General features: G+C 38.5%; 1 protein-coding gene across 2 annotated transcripts in view; it reads left to right on the forward strand.

The window, feature by feature from the left end:
• The window catches only part of lmbr1 (limb development membrane protein 1), a 40,706-nt gene that overhangs the window by 710 nt on the left and 19,496 nt on the right, over positions 1-20,500 (forward strand). The window contains exons 2-7 of one of the 2 annotated variants that reach the window (XM_063483503.1): positions 5,156-5,228; positions 9,124-9,163; positions 9,937-10,076; positions 11,883-11,986; positions 19,505-19,631; positions 19,921-19,989. In XM_063483503.1, coding sequence (XP_063339573.1) covers positions 5,156-5,228; positions 9,124-9,163; positions 9,937-10,076; positions 11,883-11,986; positions 19,505-19,631; positions 19,921-19,989 — 553 coding nt within the window. The remainder of the gene's footprint in view (positions 1-5,155; positions 5,229-9,123; positions 9,164-9,936; positions 10,077-11,882; positions 11,987-19,504; positions 19,632-19,920; positions 19,990-20,500) is intronic. The other variant, XM_063483504.2, reaches the window with a different exon arrangement.

Genomic DNA, 20,500 nt, shown 5'->3' on the forward strand with positions numbered 1-20,500 from the left:
GGTTTTTACATTTTATCGTAGAGTTTGGCTGCAAAGATAAGCTATACTTTATCTTTAAAGTTGGGTAATCTTTGTGTTACAGAAGCCACCATATGAAACGTAATCTGTACAAACTAGTTTAAATTAAATAAATTAAAATTTAGTACAGAGTAACGTATCAGATTTTGACTGCAGGTTTATCCTGCTCACCAGATGATATTGATAATTACAGTGATATCTTTGTGGAAAAATCCATCTTCACTCATGATGTGTTTATTAACATAAGTCATATTATACAGTGGTTTATTGTAGTTTTTTAAAAAGCTAGAAATAACAGGAAAAATGCACCTGCCTTTGTTAAGTGAGGCATGAGGACTAATCATGATTACATTCATAGTCACTCGTTAAAGCTCCATTTTGAGCATAAAACCCCTGTTATATATGTTTTTATTTTTAAACACAGTACCATTATTTCCTTTTTACCTCCCAGCTGTAAAAGGCTGATGGGGTATTATCATCACCCGAGTGGGTAGATGTTGTTGACAAGCAAGTGTGTGACTGCGATAACTCAAGGCAGCATAGGAATTTGAAATTAATACTACAGGTGTAGCTAAAAATCTCAGACAAGTTTGAATGTCAGTGACCTCAACCTCAAGGTCAGAGGTTAAGTTGTTTTTTGGAAATCTTGTGAAAGCGATAACTTGAGAAGAAGGTGGCGTAGGATTTTCTAATTGACACCATACATGTATCTACTAGGAGGCTGAGGGGTACCACTGGCGTCCACCAGTATTTCTAAAAAACTATCATCAGTCAATATCGGTGTAATGTCACATCCCAGTGTAGACCGTCCATCCATTTTCTTCCGATTATCCAGTACAAGGGGCGGGGTACACCCTGGAAATGTAACCAGTTTGTCTCATATGTCATTCACTGTGTAATTAGGGGTGATTAAATCCCATTATATGATCATTTAAAGCCTTCCTGCGTTAGTAGAATTAACATTGTTAATGTTTTGATAGTTATATCTATGTATTTTATGTAGAAGACCATTTTGTTGACATGTTACAGTCTGTTGAATTTGGCAAATAATATAAAGGGGATTTGTGACAATGCAATATGCATGTATGTTAGGTTCTTATCGGAGAGATGTTTCCCCACTGCAGCAGTACATTCTGTCTTTCAAGAAACAATCTAATGCAGTCACCAGCCATCTAAATTAAATTAGAATTTAGTGGTCCCTGAGACATAAAGGCTGCTTGAATAGTTACCAGTCAAGACTGTCTACTGACTTTTCATCCAAAATAAGGTTTTTATAAACGTTCTACCACTGTATTTGCTGTTGCAGATTTCTTCCATAGATTTCAAATTTGGATTTCCTTGAATGTCATGTCTCTCTCGTTAAGTCTCTCTTTCTGTGTGTTAGAGACTGTCCATAGTAACTTTTAAGCTCACAATACAAAAAATATAGCATTGCTAAGTAACACAACCACCTAATTTATTCATGTGGCAGTTATCTTATCAGCAGTGTGTCACCTGTTCTTTTTTACACAGCATACGGTAGAAGCTGTTTAATTTCATTTAGATGTATCAACACAAAGTTTGTCCAACAGAGTGGCTCTAGACTTACCTATTTGTGAAATGCTTTGCTAGAAACTCCATTCCTTTCTCTTTTTTAAAACAACTTTAATATACTGTCTATCAGTGTTTTTCCAAAATTAGCCTTTGGCTATACAGTTTCCTGTCTTTTCTCATTGAATTGTGGTGTCTTGATGTCTCCATAGCTCTAGGTGGGAGAAAAAAAACAAATAAAGGAAAACTAAAAGAATAAAAAAGGTTTCAGTTTTCAGAGGTTTAGAGTAAGTCTCCTTAATTATTCCTGTCAGAATCTTGTGTAATATAGAGACTATCAGATATCTCAGCACTAAGCAAGGCCAACATCTGAGCTTTAGCTTGCACATTTTGTCCTGAGCCTGTACGCCTGGATGTCAGTATCTTATATCAACATTTCTAACCGCAAATCGTTCTGTGTGATGGATTAACATCAGTGTATCATTTCATCTTGATGTCTGTGGTGAGTCAGCTTATGGATGGATTTTTTTTTTTAATACAGGTGCCAGGCGACTGATATTTTCCAGTTATTGTGTGTACTTGTTTTGCACTTGGGGTTACTGTAGGTTAGGCTTAAAGTCAGTAAACATGTCTCAGTGACAGGACCTCATGCTCTCATCAGGCCCTAACTGGGAATCAGTTTTCTTCCATAATGAAACCAGTTGTAAATAATAACGCAAAAAGTCTGTGCCTATGTTTAGCAAGAATGCAGAAAATTAGGTTACTGAGAAAAATCAGGTTAGAGCTGAATAATTTTGCCCACAGTTCACACATGTTTTGGACAGTAATCATATTTCTTTGTCATCTCACCACAAAGCTCGTAGGTCATTATCAGGCTTTCACATTTTTTTGTAGACTATTAACCATTTTACAAAATAAAAAGTTTTATTATAATTGACGTCACAATCAGCCATTGTTTAGTAGTAGTTATAATAATAATAATAATAATAATAATAATAATAATAATTATTATTATTTTATGAGATTGTTACATTATGAGAAAGTACTTTTTACTACTTAAGTTTCTGAAAAGGCTGGTCTTTTTCAGTATATTCATCTGTGATGCTAAACCAAAATCATATTCTTCCATTATTAAATACCCAGACTAGTGACACTTTAACCAAAAGGAGGGACAAACTATTAATTTCACCAGTTTATTCTGGTTTATTGCTAACATTTTTGCCTTGTGGTGGTCATCACTGCATTAGGAAAGATCCTTCCCTTGTCTAATAAGCATCTTTCTGATAATCTGGCAATAATTAAAGTTTGGAAATGTGTTAGAGAAGTCTGGAGATAACGCTTCTTAAGGTAATGCACACATCAAAAACAAAACTCAAGCTAATGGTATACAGTACTGCCTAGAATGTACCTCTGTTAATAATATTGTTTTTAATAACTTAATCTGCAAAATAGATGGATATTTCAGGTTTTTGTCTCTGAAATCAAACTACTCCTGAATGAGTTTTATTGCCACAGTACATGAAAACAAGTTGATTATTTATCTGTTAAGCCCCTTTCAGGGGGGAAAAGGGTATTGCTGTTCTTCAGCTCAAGCCAATTTCCACCAGTTTGTTAACATAGGATTATAATGCTGAAACGATTGTTGTGCCAAATTCTCTTTTTTTAAAAAAGCTTATTTTGCCCTCTCAGCTCATCTTTTTCCTTTACTTTTGCCCCTCCATAAAGGTCAAAATTCACTACCGGCAAGGCTGTGGGAGGTTTCTTTCACCTCACATGAAAAGACATTTTCCCTTGTTTTATGGCCCCTAAATTCTGTTGAATTGGCCAAAATAATTGAGGTTATGGATTTTGCCCCAGTGAGTGAATGTATAAAATAAGCTTTTGGAAATGGTTTGCAACCTGGTTAAATGACGTCCCCTTGTCAACACTCGCTGATTTTTCCTTTACATAGAATGCAAATTTAAATTTTTTTGAGGGAAAATGGATTGATAAGAAGGGTAGTAGCGCTGGCGTTCACTGCTGTGCCTGAAAGTTGCTGTTATCTCCTCAGAGACTGCTGTGTCTTTGTGTCTGTGCTGCTTTATCAGCTCTGTGCACCTGATGATGTGTTGTTCAGGGTTTGCCACTTTGTGGACATCATTCGGCTTGCGCCAGCATCACTAGAGAATTTATAGCTAGAAACATATGAGCAGTCTTTCATTTGATAGGGGACTGCATATGATAGGAAAAATTGTTTTTGTTGCTGCTGTCACATTATGACATTTGGCATTTCTTATTATGCCAGTTTGCCTGTCTGTAATGTGTATGTCCGCCTGGCATCTGGTTGAATCCTCTCATAACCCCAGCTCGGCCGCAGTGAGCTATGTGGTGTTGACAAGGTGCAAAGTGCTGAAGTGGGAGCTTCTAAGATTAGTTGCGTCCTGGTCACTGTCACAGGAGAAGAAGGGAATGTGGAAAGTGATCTTTCTGTGGCTTGTTTTGAGGCTGTGGTTATCTAATTTGTGGACCACTTTGCATGTAGCTTTGACCTAATTAGTGTCATCAGACAAATAAGAGCAACAATGCAATTCTCACTTTCCTACTTTAATCGAATAAATGAGTCATATTAAACATCTTAGTTGCCACTGTTACAATTGAGTTGCAGTAATCATTTACTGGTACAAAAAAAAAGTAAATTGCTCAATATTAGAGCATGAGAAGTTATTGAATTGCTTTTATGCAAATAATTAGAGGTTACACCATTACAACTAAAAGTTACCTTGTGTGAGCTCAGAATATGTTGGTCATTGTAAGAAATCTGCCATTGCTGTTAAACTGCAGTCTTGATCTTTTAACATCCACACCATTTAGTCCATTCATATCAGACTCTGGTTTGTTTTTCCCTTTGGTGCAGTTCATTTGTGAACACGGTAATCGCTTTTGGGTGTGGACCAAAACAACTGGTCTCCCGAGGTGGTCTCAGTCCGGTTCCAAAGAAACTCCAGAGTGACGTTTAGGCTACAAGTTTGAGCTAAATGCCTTCTTATAGCCAGCTATGCTTTGCGACAGACACCATAGACACCCAGAGTCGAATTTTGCCTAAAATATTATTCAGATAAATACAAATGTTAGGATTGAAGTCTCCTTTGTTATCTACTAGTTCAGAACACATCAATTTCTTCCTGTATTTACTTCTGTTGATCCTATTATTTTACAGTATTGGGAGAGATGGTCAAGCCTGATAATGCCTTAGATATAAATGAATTCCCAATGTGTTCCTCAGAGTGGGGAGCACAGCTTGTACATTTAACAGTGGCATCGCAGTAAAGCTCTGAGAAGAAGGTTTTGATCTTTCAACTTCATCATATAAAAACACAATAACTACTCTGTACCTAAGACCACGTATTACTGATTTTGAGCTGCACACAATGGTATTAGCATTGTATATACAGCATATGGTGTAAGAAATACTTTGACAATCCTTTTAATGCGTAAGTGTGTCATAGTCTTAATGTGGGATATTTTGGGGTTTAAAATTTGCTGGGTGGTGCATATGGTGTCTCCAATGTGCTGATTCATCCCTTGTCATAATAAATCCTGCATTAAAATTCTTGTGATGTTGTTTCAGATTTGCTTCCTCCTGTTTGCCGTCCTCTACATCGTGTCCTACTGCATCATAACCAGATACAAGAGGAAGAGTGGTAAGTGCTGTGCAAAATGTGAGTTCAGACTAAAACTCTCGCCTGTCTGTAACACGTAAAAAGCAGCGCTGTGTCCGCGGTGAAACGATTCTCACACCAAGCATCACAGAGGTTTGCTTATTTTGTCATTTATGCTGTGTTTGCTCACACTCAGAACCCATGATTTTTACAGCCAAGGAAACTATAGTTGTTTGCTTTGGGTCACACCCGCGCCTGAACACAGCCTGCTTTGTGTTGGTAGGGCTGTGGCCACATTAATCCACTTGGTCACAAAAGCTGTTAGGTTAATGCTGACATAACCTGTCCTGTGAGGTTGATAACTTCAGCCACCTCACCTAAAACAATGATTGTAACCTGTGTGACAAACAAGGAGATAAGAACAAGAAGAAAAGAAAAATACAAACATATAGCACAAAAATAGTCAGGTAGACAATGTGAACTCTTTCCCATTTTCCCAAGACTAATATAGTTTGTCCTGGTCACCCAGCCTTACCTTCTCTTATTTTAAAAGTAGACCACTTCACATCAGAAATCCCTTCTGGAGATTTAAACGGCAGAAAACTAGGCTGCACCCAGTGTTTTGGGTTATAGAGCAAATAATGTGTGAGTATTTTCACTAAATTTACTGTGTTACATTAGATTACATGACATTAGGACTGTTTTTAGACCACATTCTAATTTCATATTGAAAATTTTAGCTTCCATCATCAAGTGGGTATTTATTTTTTTTTGCTTTAGATAATAGAATCAGAGATTTGATTCAGTTGAATTTTCTTTATATACTGCCAAAGCATTAGCACAAGTCTTCTCAAGGCACTTAACATGATAAGGTAAGCACTTGCAACAGTGTAGAGGAAAAGCTCTTTTAAAACAGGAAGAAGGCTCAGACAGGATGTGTGACCATGTGCATCCAGCTGTTTACTGTCAGTGGAGAATATCAACACTTATATGGTTGTAAAAAGCATTATTAGTACAGGTCCAAGGGTTATTCTGGTTCTGGGTGGGACTTCTTTGGATTGTCTTGTTACTCTTAACCATTTGTGACATAAAAATTTCCACTATGCACAATTAAATGAAACCCAAGGTAACAAAACTGGTACAAAATATTTTTAATACAATGCTGATTCAAGTTTAAGCATTTTTGGAGGTGGGAGCCAAAAAGTCCCATATTAAGTTAAAAAAAAACAAAATCCCAAGAAACGATATTTAAGGAATACCCAGTGAAACCAAGGTGCCATGGTTAATATTAGGGATGCACCGATACTACTTTTTGGAAAACGAGTACTTGCATTTCAGTACTCTCTGATACCGAGTACTTACTCATTGACAAATGCCAGCCATTTGACTTTCTGGTAGTAATAAGGGAAATGTATTTCATATTATATATATTGCATACATTTGTATTTGTGTATTTTAGTTACAAATATATAATATTTCAGATGGAAAATAATCTTACATTTAGTACTGTAGTTTATCATTGAATACCTATAGCACACAGACTTTACCTTGGGTCAAGTATGGTGGAGATGAAGTACAGTGGGTTGGTCTCGACGTCACTGAAGCGCTTCTTGACAGCTGCCAGTAAGGTTGCTTTCATTGTCTTGACGCCGTGGTCCTCGTCTGTTTCTCTGTTTAGAAGTCTCACTAGCACAGTCACAGCTGGGATGACATCAGAGGCTAGTGTGTTGTAGCTGCTCACTTTTTTAGTTAGTTCCTCAAAGGGGGCGAGGATGGCAACAGTCGTCTCCATAAGAGCCCATTGGTGAGCGGTGAGATAGTCAGGGAGTTCATGCTCGGACACATACACCCCCAGCACTCACTTTTGCTCAATGAGGGACTGGAGCATGTAATACGTGCTGTTCCAGCGCGTCTGTACGTCCTGCTGCAGTCGCTTTATTGGCTGGTTGAGCTGTCCCTGAATGTCCTCGAGGCGGGAGTAGGCTAAGGCGGAATGTTTAAAATGCCCAACTATTTTCCGTCCCACTGCTATAGCATCAGCTATGCTCCTCTGTGCTAATAAGCATGGGTAAATAAGCGTGGGTAAACTCTTTGTACCCGTTGTCGTGTTGGGATTTTAAGTGCTTGATTAAATGACTTGTGTTAAATGCGCTACCTTTTGAGCCTCCTCTGGACAATTTCGCTGAGCACAATTTGGATTCCACCTTTGTTTCAAGGTTCAAGGTTCTTTATTTGTCACATGCATAGTTATACAAGTATAACACACAGTGAAATGCAACCTGACACATGTGCAAAAAAAGGGGGGGGGGGTAGAGGAAGAACATTATATATATATATATATATATATATATATATATATATATATATATATATATATATATATATATATATATATATATATATATATATATATATAGTATATACATTAGGTGAATGTGCAGTAGTAGCAGCAAGCAGGTGAATTCTGTACACCAAGTGAAGTAAATAAGAATAGACAATCTGACTATTTTACAGAAGACAATATAAACATATTTAAAGTTAAAGGAATTTGAAATGTACATTGTGCCTGGGTTTAGAGTGTCTGGAAGAGAGTCCTGTCTCAGTCAATTATAGATGATGTGAGAGGGCAGGTGTGTGTGTGTGTTTAGGGCCCGGATGGCTTGGGGATAGAAGCTCCTCTTGAGTCTCTCTGTCCTTACCCGGATGATGCGGAACCTTCTACCGGATTGCAGAAGTTGGAACAGTTTGTTGCCAGGATGGGACGGGTCCTTCAGTATCTGCGCTGCTCTAGTCCGGCATCTCCTGGTGTAGGTGTCCTGAAGCGGGGGGAGAGCAATCCTGCAGCAGCGTTCTGCTGTACGGATCACTCTCTGGAGAGCTTTTTGGTCCTTAGCACAGCTGTTCCCAAACCAGGATGTGATGTTTGCCTGTGATTAACCCCTTACATGCCGCTCAAACATAGACAGGTCTCAGACTGTGGTATCGTTTCCCGGTATCGGGGGACTTTTAACGAGTACGAGTACTTTAGAAAATGTGGTATCGAGGCCGATACCAGATACCGGTATCGGTGCATCCCTAGTTAATATAGTTTTCAAGATGGTGTAAATGCTGTCAGTTTCTGCAAAAAATGTACATTTAAGGGTACTGTGTCTTAATTCTTAGCCTGCTGTTTGACGTTTTTCCCCTTATGACGTATATAAAATCGATGTAGCCTCTTGTTTACTTATTGGTTTGTGAAATGTTTTCGCTGACTCTTAGTGTTTTGACACTCAATGTGCCAAGTGAGGTATGGGTCTGACTGAAGGTGGAAGCTCATTGGCTGACGTTTAGTTTTTTGCAAAAAGTGAAGGCTGTTGGCTTTAGTTTTCAGACCTTGATGCTACATCCATTTTTTTTTTCAGCTGTCTGAAATTTGTTCTGTATTTGTACTGATAGCTAATCATACATTTTGGTGTTGTATGGTGAGTAGAGAATATCACATACTTTGAGCTATCTGTATGAAACCGTTCATTATGTTATTATATCCATGTTGCTGTTTTTTTTCTCTTCTATGTTTGCCCATAGTTTGTCTTTTGTCCTGTTTGTTTTTCGTAGTCTTCCTGTGCTCTCCTTTCTCTTCTCTTTTCCCCACACTCCCCAACCAGGGGTGGCAGATAGCTGCCTCTCTGAATCTAAATTAAAAGGAAGTTCTTCTTTCCCACTGTCACCAGTTGCTCACTTGTAAGGGAATTATATGGTTGCTGGGATTTCCTGACATTGTGGGGTCTTTACATCATAACGTAAAGTGCTTTGAGGAAATTGTTGTGTTACAAAGCTGAAATGACCTGTGTTTGATTATGTTCTGCTGTACTTACATATACAGTGTAGTCTTTGCAGAGTCTATAGGCTGACTCAAGATTTCTCCTTGAAACTGAAGTACTTTTGTTTCCTTCTTTAGATGACCACGAGGATGAAGATGCTGTTGTCAACAGAATATCGTAAGTATGAGGTTTTTTTTCGTACAAAAATGAAAAACTTTTTCTTTATTTGTAGATGGTAACCATTAATTTTCTTAAGTAAATTGAATGAATTTTCTGCAATTCAGAATTTACTGCATCCAAATCAGTTAATTCATTTAATGTAGAAAGTAAGAAGAAGATGAGCTTAAGCAAAATAATCATTAATTACTAATAACCAGAAAAATGTTTTCATAAATTTGCTCCCCAACAATCTGTATGTTTCAAAAATGGTTTTACTCCAGCTAGGATCGCACATCCACCCTTCATTGTATGACTGCTGTCATCACATTCGTCCTGCCTGCTTATTTCCAGCTGGAGGACATGGTACCTTAGGGTCCTGCGCATACAATAGATAGCATGCCTGATTAACATGCTTTTTTAGTGTTATAGCAAACGGGTGTCGGGCCCACTGAGCAGCTGGTCACTGCCTTGGGCAGAGTCTGGACACTATACTGTGGAAAAATACCCAATTTATGCCTATTGTTGTTTGTGGACTAAGGCAAAGGTGGTGAAGGTTTAGTTTTATTTAAGTGGCTACTGATTCTAAATAAGCTAATATGTTGCTTGCTGTACAACGTTTATCCATGTGACACACTCCCACTTGATGCAAGTGGCCTTTTTTTAGAATATACAATAATCTAATCTAATCTTTCAGTAAGTAAGTAAACGATTTTTCCTTTTGGTGTTATGTGGAATTGTCCTAACATGAGTCTGTACGTGTGTCTATGTCTGTGTGTTGATTACATTTACAGATTGTACTTGTGCACCTTCACTCTGGCAGTGTCGGGTGGTGCCGTCTTCCTATTGCCTTTCTCAATCATTAGTAATGAGATCCTGCTCTCCTTCCCCCAAAACTACTACATTCAGTGGCTCAATGGCTCCCTCATTCACGGTCAGTAGTTCACACAGTTTATCCCAGTTTTCATTTTCTCTTTTTGTTCAAGAAATACTTCACTGTAAAGAAAATTTGTCTTCCAGCGTATTCGATCATAATAACAGTCAGTTCAGCTTTTCACATTAATGTCAGGATAAAAAAGTTGTGCTCATTAACATTCTGTGTACATTACATTGGACTACTAACCACAGATGTGATTTGAATGTGATCCAACCTCAGTCTGGACCAGCTACTAGTTGTACATTGCAAGTCTGAGGTTTAAAAAAACAAACAATTCTTTCTTTCTCCGTGTTCACCAGTCATCCAGAACACAGAATCTTCTATCTTGCATTTGTCTTTGTTGCTCCCACTCCAGACACATCTGGCCATTAAGTAGACTGAACATTTTCACGTGGTTTGTAGTGATGAATTTTGGTTTGCTTGGATTCTTCTTTTTGAAAAGAAACCAAATTACGAATCGCCAACTAATTCAGACCAACGTAAATGAACAGTAGGTGTGAAAATGCCCTAAGAGTGTACTTATTGTGTTTTTGTGGAGTTCCTAGTAGAGATTAATATAAATCCAGACAACAGAGTTTTCTAAAACTAATTATAATAATTCTCAGTAAGTAATTATTTGGTGACTCATCAACATTAATAGCATCCGAACAGGATCTGTCTATAGCAGGAATGTCAACCTGGATCAGTGAAACTTGCCTTTCTGTCAGTGTTAAAGTTATACTCCAAGATATCTTAATATAAGAGACAAATATGCAGTTTCACAAAGTTGTGCTGAAATATGTCAGCACAACTTTGGGGGTTTAAATTGTAGGATTAAATGTGTAATACCACAAAAAAGAATGCCAAGAATGCCCTGTAATTAATAAACAAAGTTTTTGTTAATGCACATAAAATGTTTTCTATAGTAGATAAATTACTTTGGTGTAGTATGAAGATCCACAGCTGTAAGTTTTGACACCCGTAGTCTATAAAGTCCTCTATCATACAGTGTATCTAGTTTCAATTTGTGGACATATTAATGCGCTTTTATGGTGACACATTCATTTATCACAGAGTAACTACGTGACAGTGTATGTTATTCACTCATCTTACTTATTATGAAGATTTAAACACCAATGATGTTAATTATCTGGGTTGTGTTTATGTAGAAAAGATAACATTAAGTGTCCTTTGGTGCACAAAGTCTAAACAGGAATCAGTTCCATTGTGTTTGCACTAAAACTAAAAGAAAACATGCTGACTTTGAGAATTTTTAGATGTTTATAAAGGGAGGAAAAAAAGGTGAAACCTATTACAAATATCTTATGTGCTAGAATTTTGTAGAGTAAGTTAAAGCTTTGATTAAGCCAAATAATGCATTAGATAATAAAAATGTGATCTCTTTCTACAAACACTGACACAGTTTGCTTTCTATGACTGTTGAGAAACTTTGTATTTGTTGAAACATGACTTTGCTATACAAAGAAAAAAAGAATAGATGTGTCATCAGATGGGGTGCTAACAAATGAAAGAAGCCAGTTTGTTTTTCCCCTTAAACCATTTGAGATTGAGAATTACTTATTTGCACTGCCAGTGCTAATTACCTGCTTCTGTTAAGGCTGTTTGATGTTCAAGTATCCACCAGGTGGCAGTAGAGTCCATGACTTAGAAACTGCCAAGAGGACATGCAACAGACAAAACTGTCTTAACTTAAATTGCAATTTAGGAAACTCTGTGAATGAATCTTTGGCACATGTCCCTTTCACAATGAAACATTTTTTTAATAATATATTGTCTCTGTATATGTCTGTTTGGTTACTGCAGGTCTGTGGAACCTGGTGTCACTGTTCTCCAATCTTTGCCTCTTCGTCCTGATGCCATTTGCCTATTTCTTTTTGGAGTCTGAGGGATTTGCAGGATCGAAAAAGGTACAAACTATGGGTCTAAAAATGGAAAAAACAGTTGCCAACCTATCCAACTGTTTTAAATCTCTGTTAGCAGCATGTCATTTTTTTTGTAATACATGTTTATTGATGCCTTTAAAAAATTATGTACAAGGTAGAATTTCATTACAAAAAATTATTTGGACAATTTTTGTGTTTTAAAAAAACAAACAAACTTGGAAATCATTAAAAAAAGTTCAAAGTAAAATTTTGTGTGGTACTGTACTCTAGGCTGTTATATATTTGAATGCTCTAATACCTATGCAAGAGGTTTTCTCTTAGCAACCAGAGCAGCAGCAGGTGCTTAGTGCTTGCCCTCTCCCTGACTCATGCCACTGACCGTAACTGCCACCGCAAAAAGCTCATTAACCATGAAAGTCTGAATCTGGTCTTCACCCAGTGCCACATCCTGACAAACCCTTTCAATAAGGCCATAGGCTGCAAACGCTCAACACTGCTGCATCGGCCCCACTGATTTAAAGCCTGATTCCTTGTCACCTCCTCCCCAGCCCCCTAAAATAAAACTTCAAAAGGACAAGCTAATAATCGAGTTGTAAGGCTCAGCGAACTTCCTTGTTTAATTGATTACCCCCCCAAAAAATGGGCTGGGGGCTCGTGTTCCAAACGTCCATAAAGTCGCAGCAACATGACAGCACAATAGAGCCTTGCAAAAAGGAGGGCCAAAGATTTACTTTTAATACGCCTCTATCCTGTGTCACAGTTTGAAACCTCTCTGGTTTATGTCCCTCCTGGCAAAAGCACATAAAAATTAGTTTGTACTGTAGTGTATAGCGAGTTCTTTTCTTCCTCAGCCCACTAATTTGTTTCGGTTGGATTTCTTCAGTAGAGGGCAAGCCCTGATGTGTAGGAAGCAGGATGAGGGCCTCTTTCACATTTCTCCCTTTTGTTCTTTTTCATTTCAGCAAGACTGTTTCTTGCAATACAGCTTCCATAAATGTGCCTAGAGGAAGTACTGTTCAGTGTTGAGCTGCACTTCCAGGTATATATTTTGTTGGTTCTGTGCAAAGGCAAGGGTGGAAGTGATATACCCACTCCCCCATTTAATCGCCCTCCAAAAAAACAAAACAAAAAACCCCCCGAACCCGAGCTGCCTGCAGAATGAATTATACAGCCGACAGCAAGATAAATGTAAAACGCAGATCTGTGTTTTTATAATGTGATATTATCCCTTTATCCAATAACAGCATTAGACTGCTATGCCATAAGGTTTTATGTGGCATTTTAACCCACTGGGCTAATGTTATAGCACTGCGAGTTCCCTTTGAGTGCGGAAATGAAGTGAATGATGAATTTCACTTCTAACGTCGTAAGTCAGCCTTTTCATGTGGCTGTGTTTACTTTTGACGATGTACTAAAAGACGCCAACAGATTAAAGATGTTTTTTTTAATGTTGTTGTTTTTTAATGTTCAACTCTTTAGAGGCTCTGTCACCTGAATGATTGATAGTTTAACAAATTGTCCAAATTGTGGATGAATCAGAGCGACTTAAGGTTTTGATGTCAGATGTTATGATTTAGCTTTATTTGCTGCTGTAAAATGTCTACCGCTTTACTGCTGTGTTCTCAATCTTTACAGAAGAGCTGCATCACTGAGGCAAGTCAAGGTTGTTGTTTAGTTAGTTTTTAGGTTCTGATCATATTTAGAAATTGAGATACTTATTGTTGGTGATGTGCTTATCAAATATTGGCCACTTTTTCTTTTTTGCAGCATTAGCAAAGGAATTTAGATAAATAAAAAAAGAAAAATGCCATTATTGTCTCTCTGTTACTTGTCTCCACACCACCAATAGGTGGCATTGTAATGATGAGAACCATACATGTCGTCCTTATTGAGATGATCAGTATGCTGTAACAAAGACTGAAGACATCAACATAAACCTTTAGTCAGTCTTCTATTTATATCAAGGAAATGTAATCACATTAATAGATATAATTGATGAGTGTGTTATCTCAGCGCTATATTTAGTCAAAAACAGTGAAATCAAGGGTAAGGGTTTTGATGGTGACAACTTCCTGTTCTATTTCAACCAAAATAAGTGACGATTATTAAAGCATAAAGTCTGTGAAACAGGATTTGTACAGGAACTCGTGCTTTGCAGGGAATAGTCTTTTGGTCTTACCCACAGTATTGAAATGTGTTTGATCCTCAAACGAGTTGGAACGAGTCTGACCCCCTGACTGACCCAGCAAAGGGCCAACAGGTTTCATCTGGTAGTTAAAGAAACTCCTCATCAATCTCATCCTAAGCCCTAACCCGCCGATGATGAGAAGTGTGTTTATTGTGGAGGAGAAGGAGGAGGAGGGGGAAGAGAAAACGTCTCGCCGAGTAAACCCGTGTGGTGTTACTAAGATACTCGTCTTTGTTGGAGCTCCACAATAGGGGCCTGGATATTTATTTCAAATCTCCTGCACATGCAGACATTTTTCCCAGGCCTTCTTTTGGGTAGGGCCAGCCGGAGAATATAAAGTGGTGTTTACATACCTTCCTTTAAGGTCACAATGTCTCCCTAAAGCTGCCTGTTACAATGTTCGTTACCATGGCGACATATTAGCTTGAGCTAGGAATTGTAAAAACGAGCAAGCGAGATTTTCCCCTCCTCTCGTGACTCAGTTTTTCAAATCTAAATGCAAAGTTCTGAAACAAAACTGAGTCTCTGCTGATTTTGTAGCTGTTTTTGAAGATTTTAAAGTAATCTGTAACTCAAGTTGACTTGGTTACACAGCTTTATTTGCACTGTGGGTTAAGTTAGGTAGAGTATTATGTGTTATTAGGTGTGCTTGGTCCCTACTTTCCGCTTAACAAAACCCAGGAAGCAGTCATCTATTTGAATTCTTATTAAAATAAGGACTTTATATAATCACAACAAGGTGCTGCCACAATAGGATGATTAAAAAAACCAAAAAAGGGAGAGGGAGACTTGACAAACATCTGAAAGCTATGTTATTCATTAAAATGATTCTGTTTTCTTAAGCATCTGTACTCAAACAGATCAGCTGCTTCATTGTGGTTTGAATGATATGACTTGACACCAGCCATTTCCCTTCTGCCCTGTTTATTAAGAAGTCTTAGGAGTCCTTAGAAGTTGATTGTGCAGCTTTACAGGGCAGTGTCCCTCTCCTCTGCTTTCTGTCTTTGACACGGTCATTGCGCTGCTACCGACTGGTTGAAGGATACGCTAATAAGGTCCCTGAGCATCTGGCATGTCTTTAGCAAAGAGGGCAGGTCTTTTTGCTTGGAAGTGAAAAGGACCCTGCCCCCTTCCTCACTTATTACACTCTTGGCCCTTGTTGCACACGTCCCTGACAGTGAGCAGAAGGATGGTCCGTTGGATGATCTCTGCCATCACCTGCTGACCTGTTATGGAATGATCACAGCGACTAGGAAACTCCTGTGCCAACTTAGTTTCGTCCTGTGTTTGATTGCAACTTGATTTTACTTGGAAGTGGAAACGGGTCATGAAAGATTGGCTTTAGTTTGTCTGCAGAATACACCAGGCAACAAGCTTGTGAACTGTTTCCAAAGCCCTCTGTAGCTTTGTGTGACTGGGTGGATTGGGAGAAAGATTAACTTGTCTGATTGTGTGTTTCTGTGTGTGTGGGTAGATCAATCCATGCATGTTTGTTTGCTGCCGCATATGAAGTGATTACTTTCCTCTCTGGCCACTACGCACATTTCTTAGAAAATCTCTCTTGTCTTGTACAAGCAAAGTTGCAGTTAACCAGCCCCTCACTCGATGTCAGCGTGAGGATCGGGGGATGCTGAATATTTCAGAGCTGCTATATTTAGAGGTAGTTACACATTTAGAAAGGCAAGAATAGAAACTTTCAACGGGCACTCTAGATGCCAAGGCGCAGTCTTTTTCTTTTTTTCCACTCTTCCTTCACCAGTTGACAGTTTTGTCTTTGATCACTGATGATGACTGAATTGGATTTTCCTATTTTTAAACCACATATTTTGCAATGAGGTGCAAAGGGCTACATTTTTCCTTGCAGGAATATGTGATCATAAGCAGAACTTTCACTGTGCTATGTCATGCATGTAAATGGATCAATAAAACTGTTCAAATCAGTCACTTTCAGTGTCCCCCGTTCTCTTGACCCGCCAAATCGTTCTGACACAGTGGATCGTTCTTCCTGCGATGCAAGAACCAGGGGTGATAGTAAGCGAGGTGACAAGCATTGCCTTTGCCCTAAATGATCTGAATGGGTAATGATTTGAGTCTTATAAATGATTGAGAGACATATCTAAAGGGAATACACCTTCAGCATGGCTTGGACATCTTGTTAAGGTGGACTGGTGCGCTTGAGCGGACACACGTCCTGCCTGTGGTTTCTGCTTGTTCTCATGCATCCTTAAGAGACCACGTGAGGGACGTGGCTGAAGTCCCTGAAAGCATTCCTCTCTCACCTCTCTTACCTCCAGGGAACGCGATATGCTCAGACGTTGACTCCTCTCCTCCACCAGTCTCTCTCTTCCATCTCCTCCATCTTTTCTATTCAGCAGTGTTTAGTGTGCTCCCGACTGCACAGTTGAGCTGATCTGTGATGTGCTTGATTGCAACATCGATTTAACGTGCAGACACTTAGCATTAGATGGTCAGCAAGATGTGTGCTTATGTCAGCTTGTTACTGTAATTGTAGTCTATTAATTTCAATTGACTGATAAATTCATTGCTAAATATCACAACAGAAAGGCATGCGTAGTTCACTTATATGTCACCACCATGATGTCTCTATTAAGGCTCTGTATTTTTCCATAGCACTTATTTCGTGCTGACTAAAGGTCCCACCCCCTCTAACATTACCTGTGGCTGCAGTGTCCACTTCGGCCACACTGAGGCACTCCAGACCCTGCCCATTTCACTCTCTGCCATGCTAGAAAATTCTACACTGACCCCAGAGGCTTTTCCAGAATAACACCGCAAGAGAAGGCGAGAAGCGGGAGTCATTTCTCAGTAATTGCAGAGGGATGCTACAGGGGATTTTTACTACAGAAAATTAATGAAATCTTAGAAAGAAACTTCCTTCCTTCCTTACATTACTATAGTAAATATATACTGAGTAGGTTGGTAGCAATGTGTAGGGATCACATTTATTAAATATTAAATACGAATATTGAATATCTGACTAATGCATACTTGCACAATGGCACATTGAGCTGTAGAGTGGGTAGTAAGGGAATGTTAAAGTGTCTCCACTTTAAAATGCAGATGCTGAAGGTCAGGTTGTTGAGAACCGTGAGGAACTAATAACTCTGCCCCCCATTTAAAAAATAAAAAATAAAAAATAAAATTAATCTCAAGAATTAAAGCCATTTCCACTCTTTAAATAGGCTTCATTATTATTTATGGACTTCCATGTACCTGTTGACAAATACTGAACAGCAGCCACACAGCGAGTGTACCTGTTGGGAAATACTGAACAGCACCCACACAGCCATTATGTTAGCTGGTAACAAATTACTCATATGTACCTAATTTAAACAATGCTCAAAAGCAGAGAGCCCTTGTTATCCCATGCCCGGTAGCCTAAGCTGACGTATGGGAGTACCAATCTGTCTTACAGTGCTAGACAGTTCAGCTCTCCAGCGGGGGTGGGAGGTTATGGAAACTGTGTGTGAACAGGTACAGGAGGACTTTATTAACCACTCAGCAGTTTGTGACCCGGAAAACCCAAATTACCCCAAACCCTCTCTTCTGCACGGCCTGAGACATGACTGTGGTGCTAAGGGAGCTCCTAATCGGCCCCAGATGGGAGGTCTGCTCTTGATCGCAGACAGTAGCTGACCCAGCCAGGCTTCATGCTCCTTGCAACACCCCAGGAACCCCCTCCTCCCTCCTCTTTTTAATTTTACCTCTACTACCACCATCCCTGGTTGCACCCATTTTTATAGACCACAATATGTGTATATAAAAGAGCTGTTTTACAGAGGAGTGGATGAGAGCGTTTATGTTATGTTTGTGTGCAGTGAATGGAAATGATGCTGTTTAGTTTAAGTGAAGGAGGAGGGGTGGAAGCGAGGTTTCCTGTAAAAGTAATCATGTTCAGTGTTTCAATATGAAATGTAGGAAACAGCACTTCTAGCTCCTTTAAAGTTAATTCCTGACTATACAAAGTACTTGAACACATATACAGATTTGTTTTACAGATGTTCTGCTTGAATTAACGAGAACCATATTAGTGCTTCATTTAGAGGTGAGTTATAGCAAAATAGAAATATGTGGGAGACAGTACTACATGGTACATATAAGGTCAAACAAATCATCATGTTGAATATTGTCTTGTAGTTTTCTGAGCTCCCTGGTTTTAGTGTGGTCCTCAGCAGGTGGAATGTAGCTCACGCTGATGTTTTGGTTGCATGTTTAGCTGTGTTATGCTGCTGATATTGAAATGTTGATTGGTGCTTTTGTCTGAATCAGAGCACACAGAAGGTTTCTTCATACCCCTGCATCAATCCTGTTTCTCCCGAGAATAATAAAGTCATCAAATGCCAATGTGCCAGTTCAGTTAGCAGTCATAGCCATAACGGAACCAAGACCATATTTGACAGATTTGTCACTTCTCTCTTCAACATTTTTTACCAACTTGTTCTGGCAAATTACCTTCTGATGTTTTTCTGACACATCTTCTGTCTTTCACCTTTTCACTCTTAAGTGGAAGCACTCTGTCAGCTTTGAGACATGTTTGTGCCCCTTTGTGTGCTGAAAAACGCACAACATTCCAAGAAAATATTTTGTAAGCACCAGTGTTTGTTTTGTTGACTTATAAATTTTTGCATAGTTTCTGTCAACAACTTTTTTTTTTTTCTTTTGACAAAAACAACTACATAAAAACTAATGCTCTAGGACAAAAACTATGATGAAATGTATTCACACTTTAGTTGCCGAATTGAAAACAAGATGAAAATGGAGAGACAAGGTCCAATCAGATTTAATCAATGTGTGTAGAAAGGCGGGACGAGTTTGGAAGTAATCAAAATAATCGTGCAGTCAGGTTAGATGTGCACAATTTGATCAGTCGCCAACATGGATGGTCCCGTGCATGGGAGGAAGAGAATAGTAGACATATGGACACATTTCACATTTGATGTTGAGGAAAGTAAGACACTTTGTAAACCATGTAGAGCAACTCTCACCAATAAAAATAAAACAAACTTTTGCACTTTATTGTAGACTAAATCTAAAGTATAATCTTAAGATATTTAGTTCACTAAAATATAAGAATTTTGAGGCCTAAACCATGACTAAAACTAAATAATGTTTTAGTTAAAAGACTGACTAAATCTAAATTTAATATTTCTAAAACTCTGGGAATTTGGGTATTGTGTGAATTTTTTTGTTGTTGTTTTGTAATGGCCAGTATATGTAAACGTAAAAATTTGACATGGTTGATAATATAACTTTTGTGTATCATCATTATGATTTCATATGCATCATTTTAATTGAAATAATTTTCTCTCTTATTCCTACTTTTTTCCTGTCAGGGCATTAAGGCACGCATTTTGGAGACCTTTGTGATGCTCTTTCTCTTGGCATTGCTCATTCTTGGAATTGTATGGGTGGCATCAGCCCTCATTGATAATGATGCAGCCAGTATGGAGTCACTCTATGGTATGATTTTTGTAATATTCTACATGATTGGTCATTATAAACCCACTGTTTTTGTTTTTTAAATAAAGGAATAGTTTTAGCATTTACCAATCTGACGGTGCATTAACTATGAACCTAGGCTGAGAGTTTGTTTAGGAAGGAAATCAGATTTCTAGCAGCTCTAAAACTCAAATGAGCACACATCTTGGCTTGTTTAATTCCTTCAAGCATCAGAACCATTCAGAGCATTTTCCAAAGTGTTGAGCTGTTCCTAAGTTTCATTTTTACTAAAAGTATATATATTTTGTAGATCTTTGGGAGTTCTATCTGCCATACCTCTATTCCTGTATTTCTCTGATGGGAGGACTCCTTTTACTAAGTAAGTGTGTTTAGAATTTTACAAAATTATGCAAATAGAAAATGTATCTCTATGAGCAATGTTTTCCCTCAAAGTACCTAAAACTTTGAGTCCGAGAAACTTTTCTGAACAAACAAGAAAACCTCAAAGCTCTGTCTTTCCACCATGGTCTCGGGGCCCTTATAGGCTAGGCAGGTTGTATGTTATTTTTGGGTATGACTATACAACAAATTGCTTCACTCCACTTCTGTTCCACTGAGACTCCAAGGTGCTACAACGCCAAGGTAGAAAACCTTAATATTATCCTCTTGGTTTATAAACTCCTGTTAACTTGGTTCACAGGTTTATAACTCAGAGCCTTGAGTTGAGGATTTTCACTATCACCAGCTTGGTGTTTTGAATGTGATGGGCATGGGGGTGGCCCTCTTCTGATGGCCAAGTTGAGCATACCCTGGATAATTTAGTAACTTAGAATGACCAGCGTGTACGAAATGGGCTTCGTGCTTCACTCAGTATGAACCAAAACTATTGA

The sequence above is a fragment of the Pelmatolapia mariae genome, linkage group LG9, assembly GCF_036321145.2.
Source record: "Pelmatolapia mariae isolate MD_Pm_ZW linkage group LG9, Pm_UMD_F_2, whole genome shotgun sequence".
Lineage (NCBI taxonomy): Eukaryota > Metazoa > Chordata > Actinopteri > Cichliformes > Cichlidae > Pelmatolapia > Pelmatolapia mariae.